The sequence below is a fragment of the Solea senegalensis genome, linkage group LG5 (genome assembly GCF_019176455.1).
Source record: "Solea senegalensis isolate Sse05_10M linkage group LG5, IFAPA_SoseM_1, whole genome shotgun sequence".
Taxonomy (NCBI): Eukaryota; Metazoa; Chordata; class Actinopteri; order Pleuronectiformes; family Soleidae; genus Solea; species Solea senegalensis.
In genome coordinates this window covers 7842736-7855684 of record NC_058025.1, presented here as the reverse complement: position 1 = coordinate 7855684, position 12949 = coordinate 7842736, and the positions used below count along the sequence as shown (strand labels likewise).

General features: G+C 39.5%; 2 protein-coding genes across 2 annotated transcripts; both read right to left on the bottom strand.

The window, feature by feature from the left end:
* Nucleotides 1–48: 48 nt before the first annotated feature.
* On the bottom strand, nucleotides 49–8782 carry LOC122769430 (serrate RNA effector molecule homolog). The gene is made up of 16 exons (XM_044025951.1): nucleotides 8700–8782; nucleotides 7266–7384; nucleotides 6785–6913; nucleotides 6556–6702; nucleotides 6192–6380; nucleotides 4017–4186; nucleotides 3716–3900; nucleotides 3523–3633; nucleotides 2973–3138; nucleotides 2680–2837; nucleotides 2443–2504; nucleotides 2252–2330; nucleotides 1702–1893; nucleotides 1430–1600; nucleotides 427–580; nucleotides 49–155 (listed from the first exon to the last, which is right to left on the bottom strand). The coding sequence occupies exons 2-16, from the start codon at nucleotides 7382–7384 to the stop codon at nucleotides 49–51; spliced, it is 2139 nt and encodes a 712-aa protein (XP_043881886.1). The 5' UTR covers nucleotides 8700–8782.
* Nucleotides 8783–9095: 313 nt separating this feature from the next.
* Nucleotides 9096–12639, bottom strand: LOC122769429 (ubiquitin-protein ligase E3B-like). The gene is made up of 11 exons (XM_044025950.1): nucleotides 12237–12639; nucleotides 11880–12048; nucleotides 11315–11432; nucleotides 11115–11174; nucleotides 10912–11016; nucleotides 10701–10797; nucleotides 10507–10592; nucleotides 10337–10419; nucleotides 9618–9723; nucleotides 9405–9525; nucleotides 9096–9292 (listed from the first exon to the last, which is right to left on the bottom strand). Exons 2-11 carry the CDS (start codon nucleotides 12038–12040, stop codon nucleotides 9096–9098), a joined length of 1134 nt encoding a protein of 377 aa, XP_043881885.1. The 5' UTR covers nucleotides 12041–12048; nucleotides 12237–12639.
* Between the last annotated feature and the right edge of the window lie 310 nt (nucleotides 12640–12949).

Genomic DNA, 12949 nt, shown 5'->3' with positions numbered 1-12949 from the left:
GGATGACATACTAACCTATGACTTTTTTTTCACATTTTGGACGACATTCTACCGATCCTTGCGGCCCATCTTCCCTGCCTCTTCTTCAGACAGAATTTCTTTTAAACTAAATAAAGGAAGCAGCTTCTCCTCCACCATCTTCTGCCACTGTTGAACTATTTAAAAACAAAAAATGAACTTAATCAAACCAGGTTCTCACAAAAATGTGAGGTGTGCACATTTAAAAATAAACGAGAACTTAATGATTTAATGACATTTACTTATTAAATGATATCACTAAAACCAGCCAGATTAAAGCAGAGCATGCATTAGAAACATCTTCACTGTTCTAAACGTCTCGTGGATCTGTTTAGGAAAGCAAAATTGTGCAGCACACATTTAAACACAATGAAAGCTTGCACTGAAGCCACAGTTGTCAAAGCAGACCTTCTCCGTTCGAGATGCGGTTTGGAGGGATGGGTCCACGAACATGGACCATGCCACAGCGATTGGGCATTTCATCCTCACTCGGATATTCACAGGTGTTGTAGTAGTCAATTGAATGCACAACACGCAGATATAAGAGTAGGCGGTCAAGAACCTGGACAGAAATAGAAATTTTGATTTATTTACACATTTCTTTTCCTGTTTAATCAGCCATGTGAATGACATAACATATAAAAAAGGTAAATCAGTGAATCTATGTTTCACTATATGTTACATTTGATACTAAACTGAAGATGAGACTATGGATCAATCTGATAAAACATAGTTTACTTATGGACCTATAATCATAAAGTCCAACTTAAGTGTCAATGTTCAAACTGACTCACTTTTTTGACTCTATTTTACATTAAAACATCCTGCTCAACGCTATATTTCGACGTGTAAATATAAAGTCCAGTCACTGAAATGCTGTCAAACATTAAGATTTCGTCTACAGCGAGATTCAAAAAGTCACTTCTTCATTGAAGTTAAAGTGTTTCCAGCTGCATCAGAAATACTCACATCAGCTATAATCTCCATCATGATGTGATCTATGATAGGAACATTTCAAAACCTGACACATGATTTCTACAGTACCAGAGAGTGTCTACACTGATGATTAGCCTACAGTAACACAGGGGAGGAGACTGAGAGAAACTCAGGGTTTGTTGAAGAAAAACCTGTCAGCGAGCAGGTTAGGTTCACAGAGTATGTTGCCAGGGTAACTGACTCAGAGCTAAAGTTGAACTGGCTTTGTGAAACCGAAAAACCAGAGTTTGCCTCATCTCAGGGTTAACTGACTCACTAAACCTGCTTCTGAAACGGGCCCCTGGTTTGAATTTCTTGTAATGAGTTTTGAGTATTTTGTGTATGGTAAGTCAACTAAAAGTTACAAAACCCATCAAAGAAAAATGCCACATGCACGGTTTGATTCAGAATTTAGTCACAATGGTAAAAGGCCAACCGTGGCTAATTTGTCATCCCTCTCCACTGTTGTCTCCGTAGGATTCCCTTCCTTCATGTTTTCCTCAGGATCCATCCCACTCCCAGAGCCCAGCAGCTCCTCCTCCTCAGCACTCACTTCCTCAATCAGATAATCTGTGATATTCTTCAAGACGGGGTTCTGAGCCGGCAACTGTGAAATGAATAAACCAGCAGCCATAGAATCCATTGAGAACAATAGGATCAAAAACGTGCGCACGCACAGTAATGTTACATTGACATCCAGCCCTGTACCTCAGAGCTCTGCCCCTCTTCCTGTGGCTTGTTGCTCCACAGGTTACCCTTCTCATCCAGAGCATGAATGAGCTTGGCCGCCAGCTTGATGTCATTGCGGAGCACCTGCTTGTGTTGAGTGATGCCGTTAACATTACGCACCCTCCGGGCCAGGTCCCTGTTCACCCCTGGTGCCAGTTCACAGTCACGTAGCTGTGCAGGAAACAGAGTAAAATGCTTGTTTTTTTTATGTGTGAGTTGAAAGAGAAGTTTCCCTCCTACCTTTTCACCGGCCCACACTCCCTAGAGCAATAAGGTTCAGTGAAGCCACCTGTGGGTGGTGAGCTGACCTCAGAGTCAGACTGATAAGAGGTGTGTGTGTGTGTGTGTGTGTGTGATTTACTACACTGAGACATTCAATTTCAAATCATGGTTTTCCTTAACAGTTCATGTTGATTTTCCTAGGATCATACTTTTAGCTTCACAATGGTCCAGGCCAACTAGGGAGGAGCTAAGGAGGGGTATAAGAACATTTGCACTACAACCAGACGGCACCATGAAAAACACTCACCCGAATGTTCTGAAGGTTCCAGCAGATCTCTTTGATATTAACACTACGGTCGAATGTCACCCAGCAACGTCTGAAAAACCTGCAACAGCAAGAGGATTCATTTAAAGATCACCGTGTAATCGCAGTCTCACTTCAGACCAGATTTGACTACTGACGACCAAAAATGATTTATTTTTCTCTTTTTAACCAACCTGCGCTCTGGATGGGGGTCAGACAAGCAAACACGCAAAAAGCCTGGGTATCGTCTGCAAAGCTGAGAGAGAGAGAGAGAGAGAAGAGACAGATACTGAGTATAATACCTGTGTTCTTACATCTACACAACTTCTCATGATAAACTCTCAAGGTACACTGATTAATCTGACCTATTTTATTTTGACAAAGCTTAATAAAGACAAAAACACATATTGGATGACCTCTAGTAAACTCACAGCTATAATCTCAGCCTTGGAAATGGTGGGAGCAATGCTCCTCATGAACAGGGAGCAGGTCCGGTGCAGAGGCCGTGGTCGAGGAGAGTCATCTTTGGGCTTCTTTTTTCCCTCTTCTTCTTTCTTTCCCTCTTCAGAGTTCTCCTTCGGTTTCTCCTCTTTATTGTTAAATGTGGGGAGCAGATTGGTCGGCAAAGCAAGCGTTACGATGACTAGAGACACACAGACAAGATTAAACCATCTCTGAAAATAAAAAAAGAAACACATGTTCCAATAAGAATCCAATCACTCACCTTCACCTTCTTCCTCCTCCTCATCCTTGTCTTCCTCTTCTTCCTTCTTCACAGGTTTTTCAGAGCAGTTAGAGTTGGAGTCCGAGTTGGAGTCTGAGTCAGAGTCGCTCTCTGAGGCACTGCCTTCGTCATCACTGTCTCCACTGCGCTTCCTCTTTCTTCTCTGCTGGTAAATGACAATGAATATATGCTTCACTGATGTCCTCATGACATTACTCTCAAAACTTAAGCTGCGAGGGAGTATACTGATTAACTAATAGTACTATGACTAGACATGGAAGACAGCCTGTCTGTTGTGTAGGACTTCTCACCACCACAGTAACCTGTATCTGCAGTTACAGGAATACTTCACTGACCTGCATTTAGCTTTGTATTACTAGAATAGGGGTAGTATTTTTTGAAAATTGTGTTTCCCAACCTCAGTTTCCCCTGAGTCGAGAAATATAGTGTCCACCAGTGACACTTGGTCAATGTTTGTTTCTGAATGGCGCGTCAGGGTGTTTAAAGAATCATATACATGATTCAAGCGCTAAAATGAAGCAACACTGACCTTCTTGGGTTCAGGCATTTCTTCTTTAGCCGCCTCTTTCTCCGTCTCCTCTTTCACCTTCTCCCCGTTTGCTGCAGCAGCCGTCTCTGTGTTGGCAGAATCACTCTTCTCCTGTGGAAGACTTCACCGTGACTATCATAGCAACGTAACATCTTCACTGCTTGGCTAAGATCGACAAAAGAACAAAACATACCTTCTCATTTTTGTCTTTCTCCACAGAGGGTTTCCGGTCACCATCCAAGGTCTTGAGGTCTTCTCTCTTGGGAGGTTCAGCACCTGCTGAAACAGACAACAACCTCTCTCTCTCTTCTTCCTCTTCAGATGGCAGCTCCAAGATACGAAGGTCGTGATCCGTCCCTCCTTCCATCTTAATCACAGCTGAAGGCAGAGAAAAGATGTTTAGTATTATCCAGTACTGTTAAAACAATATAGACAAAATAATTCTTCCTCCACATGTTCTCAACTTCCTTTCAACTTTTCATTCAAGGACCCACCTGCATCCAGAAGTTTGATGATGGCTGGAGTCTGTTCAATATCCAAGGAGACATTATCAAACCATCCATTCTCCATCAGGAACATGAAGACATTGAGACGGTTGTGCAGAGCACTGTGGGACTCTGCCTTGAGTCGACTGGCCTCATCTGGGTGGTACTTAGACCTGAACCTGTGTCCAGGTTTGGGGTCCACAAAAGGTTGAAAGGGAATGACGGGGGTTGGAATGAAAAGGGTACAAAAGTTAGACAACAAATACATACTATGCATCTATGTCACATGTGTGGTATGAAAAAATTAATTAAAAAATATTTATTTTCTAAATCAATGTTTTTATTAAACTATTTTTGGAGAAAAGTGTTAAATATTGGAAGTGTGGTCCAGAAGTCTCAGGTAGTGATCTCAGACTATTGGCCCACACTATATCCATACAGAATATCACCATTAAGATTAGAGGTAGGCCGAGTGTGCCGATATTTTTTAATAATTGGCAATGGCAGGTAAGTAAATGTATGTAATTAAAAGTTATTTTCTTCTTTTTTGATGACCTGTATCATGTATTTAATATTAAATTTATAAATGTTTTAATTGAAAATACTGTATATAATTGCACATCATTTCTGTTGTTCATTAACTATTTACTCAAATTAAGCAATATGTTCATATTTGTTATTATTAGACAGCTAGTGTCCATCCATGAGATGGAGGAAAAAAGAAATCTGACTAAACATATGGCTCAAAAATATCTGCATCATTATCAGCCTTCAGCTGGCCTGATTTCTAAGGCTAACAGCCATAGAAAAAAACCACATTGATGGACCTCTAATTAAAATTGTGATTTCTGTATTTATGGAATTGTTCTTGAGTTTATTCTTTTAATGATTGTACATTTTAAGTTTGTGATTATTCAAACTAATTATTGCACAATTATTGAAATATTTGAGATTAACTCACCAAAAGGATAAAAAAACACAACAGATTGTAAAATTAAACAGTCACATGATGCAAATTTCATACTGAAAATGTTTATCATTGAGTAAACTACAGTTACCTTTTGTTCTGCCAGTTTAATAACAAATTAATACAGAGAGGGGGGTTTCTTCTGTGAAAATGTGCTCCACTTCACCCCAGTGGTGTGTCTGAACACACACAAATTCGGTTTTGGGATTCGATTTGGTCCGAATACAAAAAGAAAATTGCAGAAAAAGCATAAAACAAGAAAAAAAGAGATCTCCAAGCGCGGACGTATATTCGACTGTCTATCTAAAATCCCTGTTACTGTGCGTCTAAAAGCAACTGCATTGTGCGCAGTGCATTCCCTTGCTATCTAAACCGATTGTTGCCGTTCCACGTTTTGTCATCTTCAAAAGAATCGTCGTCAACGGAGTAGTGCAATGAAGGGAGGAAGAATGGGTTATGTCAAAACAGAATAACTGTGCATGATACCTGTGAAATAAGTATAATAAGCATTAACAGGCATTAGACAATTGCAAATTTTGACACAGTTAAACAAGCAAATACAAAGGAAGAAGGAAAATAAATAGACCAAAATAATGAAGATGATTTTTGACCAAAGGACACAAAGGATATAGGAAAAGGATGAAGTTTTCACTAAGATGGTTATTCTGTCAGACATAGATTTGATAAGCATCTAAACAACCCTCAGTCAAACATAACAGACTATGGCAAAATGTTGTTTGATTTTATTGCAGGCCTGGTCCTAGTATCTGGACACAACGACTATGTTCATAAACAGAAAAGGTTGATTGCCGTTTCCTAAAACTTAAGCAAAGGAACCAGAAAATATTCACAGTAAAGAAACTGAAAATCGGAGCGCTTGTTTTATAAAAAAAATAATAGATTATCGGTAAATAGATAATCGAAAAATACCTAACATGGAAAACGATATTTTGAATTTAGGGCTGCTGATGTACTTGATCTATAGGCCATCAAATAATTACACCCTGTAATAAACCTTGAGGACAAAGCCCAATCAGTCTGATTTTGAAACGCAATAACATCCAAAAGAATAATGACAGGGAAATAAAAGCTGAAGGAGAAGGGCTGTAAAAAAACTATAATAATTTAGTGATAAAAACAATAAAATGCATTACAACTACATTAAATGTAATCATAAATGAATAGGGCTTATGCAGTAAGGGCAGGTAATTACGTACCACTCTTCATCTTTATGAGCCAAGAAGAAGTCCTGCATCTGTTGTCGGCGGAAGTCAATCTTGTACTCATTATAGCGCTTGACGGCCTCAGTCTCATCCACAGAATCATCCAAGGAAACCAGGAACTCCTTAAAGCTCTTCATTATCGGAGGGGGTGGACCCAAATCCATATCATGGATGTTACCGAGCCTGATGGAACAGAGAGATGAACTGAATGTAGTTTTGAACAGGTCAGCAAAAGAAGTTATACTCTTAATATTACGTGTGCGGAACAAAGAATTTACTGTGATTGAGTTGTGTCACAGTTCAATCTTTTTTTATTTCTTTGTCATTTCTTTTAGAATTTAAGTTGTATCAATGTTACCTGGCCTGAATGGGAATGCCATGATGAGGCTGCATTAGGTGCAAGTCAGGGTGGCCCCAGTGCTGCGGTGGGACATAACTGGGCCCTCCACCACCTCCATACCCCAAGTCGTATCCCCCACGATATGGGTCTCCACCATGGTCATCCCTGTCAAGGGACAGAAAAAAATAACTTGAGCACCAACATAATTGTTCAGATTATGGGACAGTTTCACTGCTGGTAATCTCACCAGTCTCTTCTCATGCGTTTTTGCTGTGGACTCATGTCATGCCTGGGTGGGGAGAATCTCTCCCTGCGACCTCTGTCATAATCCCGGTACTCTCCACGATTACGTCGCTCCCTGCCTCTGTCCCATTCCCTGAGAAATTGATTTCAGGACACAAGACAGAGAAGAATCATGTAACAAACATCTCTTCCAGGACAGACATGCTGTATATGAATACAGTATTAGCCAAACGTTTGGACACATTACATACTAATGGCAAAGCTGGTATGTGATAATGTATACAGTACACATACAGTAATAGTAGTATTTCAGTCATACAGTAATGATGGTGGTACTAGGGTGTGGAATTCTGCTTGCTAGTGATGTACTTAAGTCAGTCACATCCAGTGTGAGAGCAGTGGAGAGGAATGGATTAGTTGCAAATTAGGCAGATGCATGTTTAATTTAATACTGTTCGGACATTTGCTTCCTTCCTCCACCATACCTGTCATTCCAGTCATCTCTGCGTCTGTCTTCTCTCTCTCTCGAGCGGTCGTAATCACTTCTCTCCCGTCTGAATTTGTCCCTTCGTCTGCGATCATACTCATCATCACTGTCACCCATCTGGGTGAAAAAGGAAAACAAATTTAGGTTACAAGGACGGACTGCGTCATGCACAACCTAATGACTAACTTATTCATCGTTATTGGCATACTGTTGCAGCCTCAAGGCTAGTGTGATCAAGCAAGCACCCCCATATAGAAGTCTTATCTCAACACAAACATGCACACTTTACCAGATGATGCAAAAGGGTATTGCCACAGTGTGTGTACACAGTGAAATATTGCAATATTTTGTGTGCCGATATTATATCGCTCTTCTTTTGGCACATATATTTTTAACTGATATTACAAATAAACATTAAACTTGTTTGTGCATTAGCATAACAAATCAATTGAGGTTTTGGACCACTAGATAGTGCCAAGTGCTCCCTCTCATCAAATGATTTTGCAAATACTCTTTTTTGCAGCATCGTGATAATATCATATTGTGACTTAAATATCCTGATAAAATTGTATTGTGGTGTCTCTGGCAATTCCCACCCCTAGTTAATATTAAGCTCATGTTGTACATGTGACTACTCACTGCATATGACTCTATTTTCTATCTTACTATTTATTTATGATAATACAATGCATGTCTATTATTCATTTCCTTCACTTCAGACTTTCTTTGCTGCTGTAACACTATACGTTTCCCTTTCTGAGACTAATAAAGGACTATATTTGTTTCTGTCTGTGCACTTCTCACCGTCAGTGTGCGATATACCTTGCCTACCATTGTTCTGCCCTCTAAATTCAATACCTATGGATGAGAGATATTAGGAATGTTTACTTGAGGTAGTACAAAACACAGGAATAAATAAATTGCAGCAAGAATGTCCTGAATGAGTCGAACGTATGGATTGTTGAAAATATTTGATATGGTAACAGTTAAGGAAACAGAACGATGAGGGGAAGATGAATTTTCTTAGAAAATACAGTTAGGAATAGTGAGTCCTCTCGCCGTGTATGTGCAGGCTGTACACCCCCCTTTGTGTCTGTGATGACTTTGATTTGACGCTGCCTTCAATCTGACACAGAGGTGGAGGAACGCGGGTATTCACAGGATACTGGCTTAGATAACTAGCCCGTGTCACATACAGAGATAATGTGAAACAAAGGGGAGTTTCGCCAAAATACCCTGAGTCACAATGCTATCTTATGTCAGCTTGCATGCTAGCTATGTTAGCTTAGCTAAAAAAAAAAAGTGCAGCATCAATGTTACAGTCGGACTTCACACTAAAAGGTCGCCGTTTGGGAGATAAGATAGCGTTTATTAATTTATCGGTTTAACCGGAACCGCACATACTTAAAATTACAAGGAATCACTTTAAGACCTTCTTAAGTGTTTGCTCCGCTCTGTCGTGTTGTTCTTCCTCCCCCTTGCCTTCCACGTTTCCTTCTTCGCTCAGTTGTAGCCAAACGAACAAACGGAGCAACAGCGCCACCAAATGCCGTGGAGAGTGAACCATCGTTTCTATCCGTCTTTTAGGGTGAAAAATCACAGCAGTTTAATGCAGTTGATTATTTGTTTCATGTTCTACGCACTCTGGTCAAAAGTACACGTACCACAGTTTGAGAATCATGGTTTCAGTGTATTCCAATGGTGTGGCTGTATTTTGTGATCGTGATTTGTTTTCTGTCTGTCCATAACCATATCAAATGTGCTCCTGCCAATCCTGGTTAAATAAATGTTATTGTAATAATCATGTCAATGATTTTGTGTCAGATATTTACTGGAAAAAGGTCTGGATGAAGTTAACAGTTTGGGAGAACCAGCCCAGGACAGGGTGCCAGTGGGTAAGGTTAGACTTCTTTTGGGATACATATCTCTGGCAGTATGACAGCATGTCAGTAAGGTCCTTCACAAAATGGCCGGCCTCCTCTTCAAGGACTTTCTCATTAAGGAAACCCAAGTGAATCAGATTGCCTACCAAAAGTATGAAAACGATAAAGTTAAAGGGGTAAACTTTGCAGTCCACGGGACATAATGAGTCACTGAGATCAAATAAAAATACTTTTACAAACACAAAATACTATACCAAGTAAGCAGAGAGTATGGCTGCCCTCTAAACACACACAGATGTCTGAACATTGTTCTTCTCGGCTGAGAAATAAAATGAACTTCCTCAGGAGGTCATGCGTCTGGATTGATGCCATACACTGTTGTCAAAAAACAGACATTAACACCTCGACTCTGATAGGTCAAATCAATATACATGCACAGAATACACTGTGTATGAAAGGGCTTTTACCTCTGGTGTAAGCACATTGAGGTGATGAACGACAGCTGGAACTGACATGATGTGGATGAGGAACGATCTCAGCAGGTTATCAGAGAAGTGAGCAGCAATAACCGGCCTAAAAACCATGAAATGTAGTTATTAGAAGGAAACCCTGTACATAATGAAAAAAAACCTCTCCTGCAGTAAAGACTGTGGTGTGTAACTTTTAAATAAATTAGTTTATACAGTGCTGACCACATAATTTTGTATTTCTAAGTATAGCGGTGTTTATACTCCATGTTGTCCAGCAATATTCCTTTACTGCACACAGGAGGTGATTAATTTTTTTGTTAAGACAGAGGCAACATTGACACTGTGCTAGTAAAGGAAGATGGCTACAAACAGGTAAAACACTAAGAAGCTCCCACAACGTTTCAAAAGTGAATTCTACTTATATAAGATAACAGGTCATTCGGCAGTTTGACAGGATAAATGCTTCTTGCCCCACCCGCCCCTGCACTGCTGGTGTATAGACACAAATGCTCCCTCATTCAGGTTTGATAGTATCACTTGATAGAGCCCATTTTCAGATGAAGGATGAAGCATAAAAATATTATTACATAATATCTGTTTACAAAGACAAAAGAGCAACAACAAAAATTAGGCAGTATGGTTATAATGCATTAAAACTGGAATATACAGGGTTTTCTTTGCATCTACAACCACAAAATCACCAGTGTCCAGCTCACCTTAGTGACAAAGTGAAGATAGCTGTTAGAGTGCCTTTAGACAGAGATGGTTTAGACCGTGCCAAGCCATTGGTTAGCAAAATCTGAACAAGGAAAAAAAATTACAAAAAGGCAACACACTATTTTTTAATTTTTTTTTTAAATAAAAAGTATGAGGTCTAATACTAAACCTGAAGCATTGAATAAAACCCCTTCTGATTGAGATGCCCCATGATATTTTCACACATCCTCATCAGAGCAGGTCTGAGAGCTTCTCCTAAAGTAAAAAAGCAGGGACAACATGATTTGCTTATCTCACAGTAAACAAATTAAATATAAAACAACAACAACAGTTGTTTAAGTTTGACCTTGATTTAAGACATACCCTTCCCTCGCACTATCTTCCAGGTTGAGGTGTCTGTGAAGGTCACCAGCATAGTGAGGTACAGCGTTATCATTTTATTGTCCTGTAGTATGTCAGGCTGCAAATCACAAAACACTGGTTGATACCATGCACCATGTATGTGGCGAGGTGAATATAAAATACATTTCCTGTTTAAAAAAAAAAGAAGAAAAAAAAAAGAAGAAAGGCTTACCTTTAAATTTTTCAGTAGCTGACAGCAGACCCACAGGACATCTTTTACCTGCTTGAGCCAGGGAATTGTAAGGTCTTTGGAAAGGGCCAGTGACACATACCAGACCTGAGAGCCACACATAAAAAACATCGCTCAGACAAAAATGACATACAAGAAAGCAAGAAAGATGAAAATATAGAAAGGTGGAATATGAGTGCACTCACTTTAGGTTCATTTTCAACCTCCATGCTGGCCAGAATGGCACGACAAAGCTTCTCAAACCTCTGTGTGATATAGAGAAATACTGATTAAAATCAAATAAAATATGTATCCACAAATGATAAAATGAATCATACATTTAATGCAGAATTAACTAACAAATTGTGTGATAATCATTGTTAACATAGTATGGTCAGTCACTCACCATCTTATCCTCTTGGCAATATATGAACAGTAATTTCCGAGCATTTTTAAAAAGTGAAAGTGCATTTCTTTTTGATGTTCCAGTTTCAGAGGCTTGAAAATAGTTATCAACCTCTGTCCTGGAGAGACAAAGAAGCAAAACAAAGAGCCAATGATTATGGAACTATAACAACAGATCCACTGATTGTGTTTACAATAAACATAACATATCACAGGTGGAAATACAATTCAGTGATAAAAAACAACAAAAAAACATCAACAACAACAACAATAATAATAATAATAATAATAATAAACGTATAGAACACAATAAAAACAATTAATAGTCTTTATATTTAAAATAGCGAAAGCAAGGACTAAGACTGTGTGAGCTAATTTGAGATAAGATAAAACAAAATAAGGTAATCCTTGATTAGCATCCAAATGTTACAGCAGCAAAGACAGTAGAGGTAAAGGTCATAAATATTAAACATGCATTTTCACATCTATGAATGTACAACAAAAAAGATATTGACTATTGAGATTACTTGACCTTGAATGATTTTTTTAAGAGGACAGGGAACTACCTTAGTTGCTTCTGGAGTTTGCATCGACAGAGGAACCTCCTGACCAGAGCTTGGATCTGGGTTGCTGCTCTCTCCTTCTCCTTATGCCCCTTCCTCTCCTCCCTGGCCTGCCTGGCTTTGTCCAGGAACTCGGACTTGGAGCTTTGAGGCACACCAAACATTGTGCACCCTAGAAAATAGAAATGATTTTTCAGATTACAGATTTAAATCCATTTGAATTTCGTGAAACAAACCAATAAACTGATAATCCACTTGCGTGCATTATTAAGATTTTGTCAGAGGTTTCTGGAAGACTGTGGCTATAATAACAAATGCACATCTTCACCATGTCCTCAGTGGACGTGACAGTGAGCTCACCTGCGATATTCCTCAAGCGAAGGTTGAGTCTGGCCTTTAGGCTCACTCGGCGCTATTTCCCCTCACTCATCTGTTTGCTCTTGACATCCAAGCAGGACGAAAACTCGCGAAGACTAACTTGCCATTTCTGAAGCACCGGGCGATACGATAAAGATGGAGCTGGGTAAGTTAGCACACAGGGCTAGTCGTCGCTTGGCTGCTCGATATTACCTCGGGGGGGTTTCTTCAAACTGTATTAGCGATATTTGTCCTCATTGCGGGGTTAGGTTTGATCCTGTGTCAGTGACAACCCCAAAAACCAAGGAAAGACAGCGTTTCGAAATGTAAACAATGAGAGGTGATTCGTACACTGACTGCAGTCCTTAATCGTGTGTGTCGCATTAAATGATTCCGGGTAGGGCATGTATTTCTTCGTTAAAATATATTGTTTGTCGTTAGACCGCTGGAGACATTTGAGACTGTTTTTATGTATGTTGAAGAAATAGCACATTTAGAGTCAATGTAATTGAATTAAGCCTCACAGGCGAGTGTTTTACAGAGGGACTGATATCAGTGTTACTCCTCCAGCAGCGGAAATGTACATAGTAGATCTAAAACGCAACCCAAAAGCATTTTTAAAATGAGTGAAATGGGAGTAACAAGACGCCAACTGTATTGAATATTCTCCTACTTCTAATGATGATTTATGTTTTATTTAACCTCGTGCTTAACTC

Coding starts and splice junctions, on each gene's coding strand:
- LOC122769430 (XM_044025951.1), bottom strand. CDS start 7,384: ATGGGTGACAGTGATGATGAGTATGATCGCAGACGAAGGGACAAATTC. Junction 6,914..7,265: donor AGAGATGACTGGAATGACAG/GTATGGTGGAGG, acceptor TCAATTTCTCAG/GGAATGGGACAGAGGCAGGG. Junction 3,634..3,715: donor AGAAAGACAAAAATGAGAAG/GTATGTTTTGTT, acceptor AGTCTTCCACAG/GAGAAGAGTGATTCTGCCAA.
- LOC122769429 (XM_044025950.1), bottom strand. CDS start 12,040: ATGTTTGGTGTGCCTCAAAGCTCCAAGTCCGAGTTCCTGGACAAAGCC. Junction 11,017..11,114: donor AGGTTGAAAATGAACCTAAA/GTGAGTGCACTC, acceptor TGTGGCTCTCAG/GTCTGGTATGTGTCACTGGC. Junction 9,293..9,404: donor CCATACTCTCTGCTTACTTG/GTATAGTATTTT, acceptor TACTTTTGGTAG/GCAATCTGATTCACTTGGGT.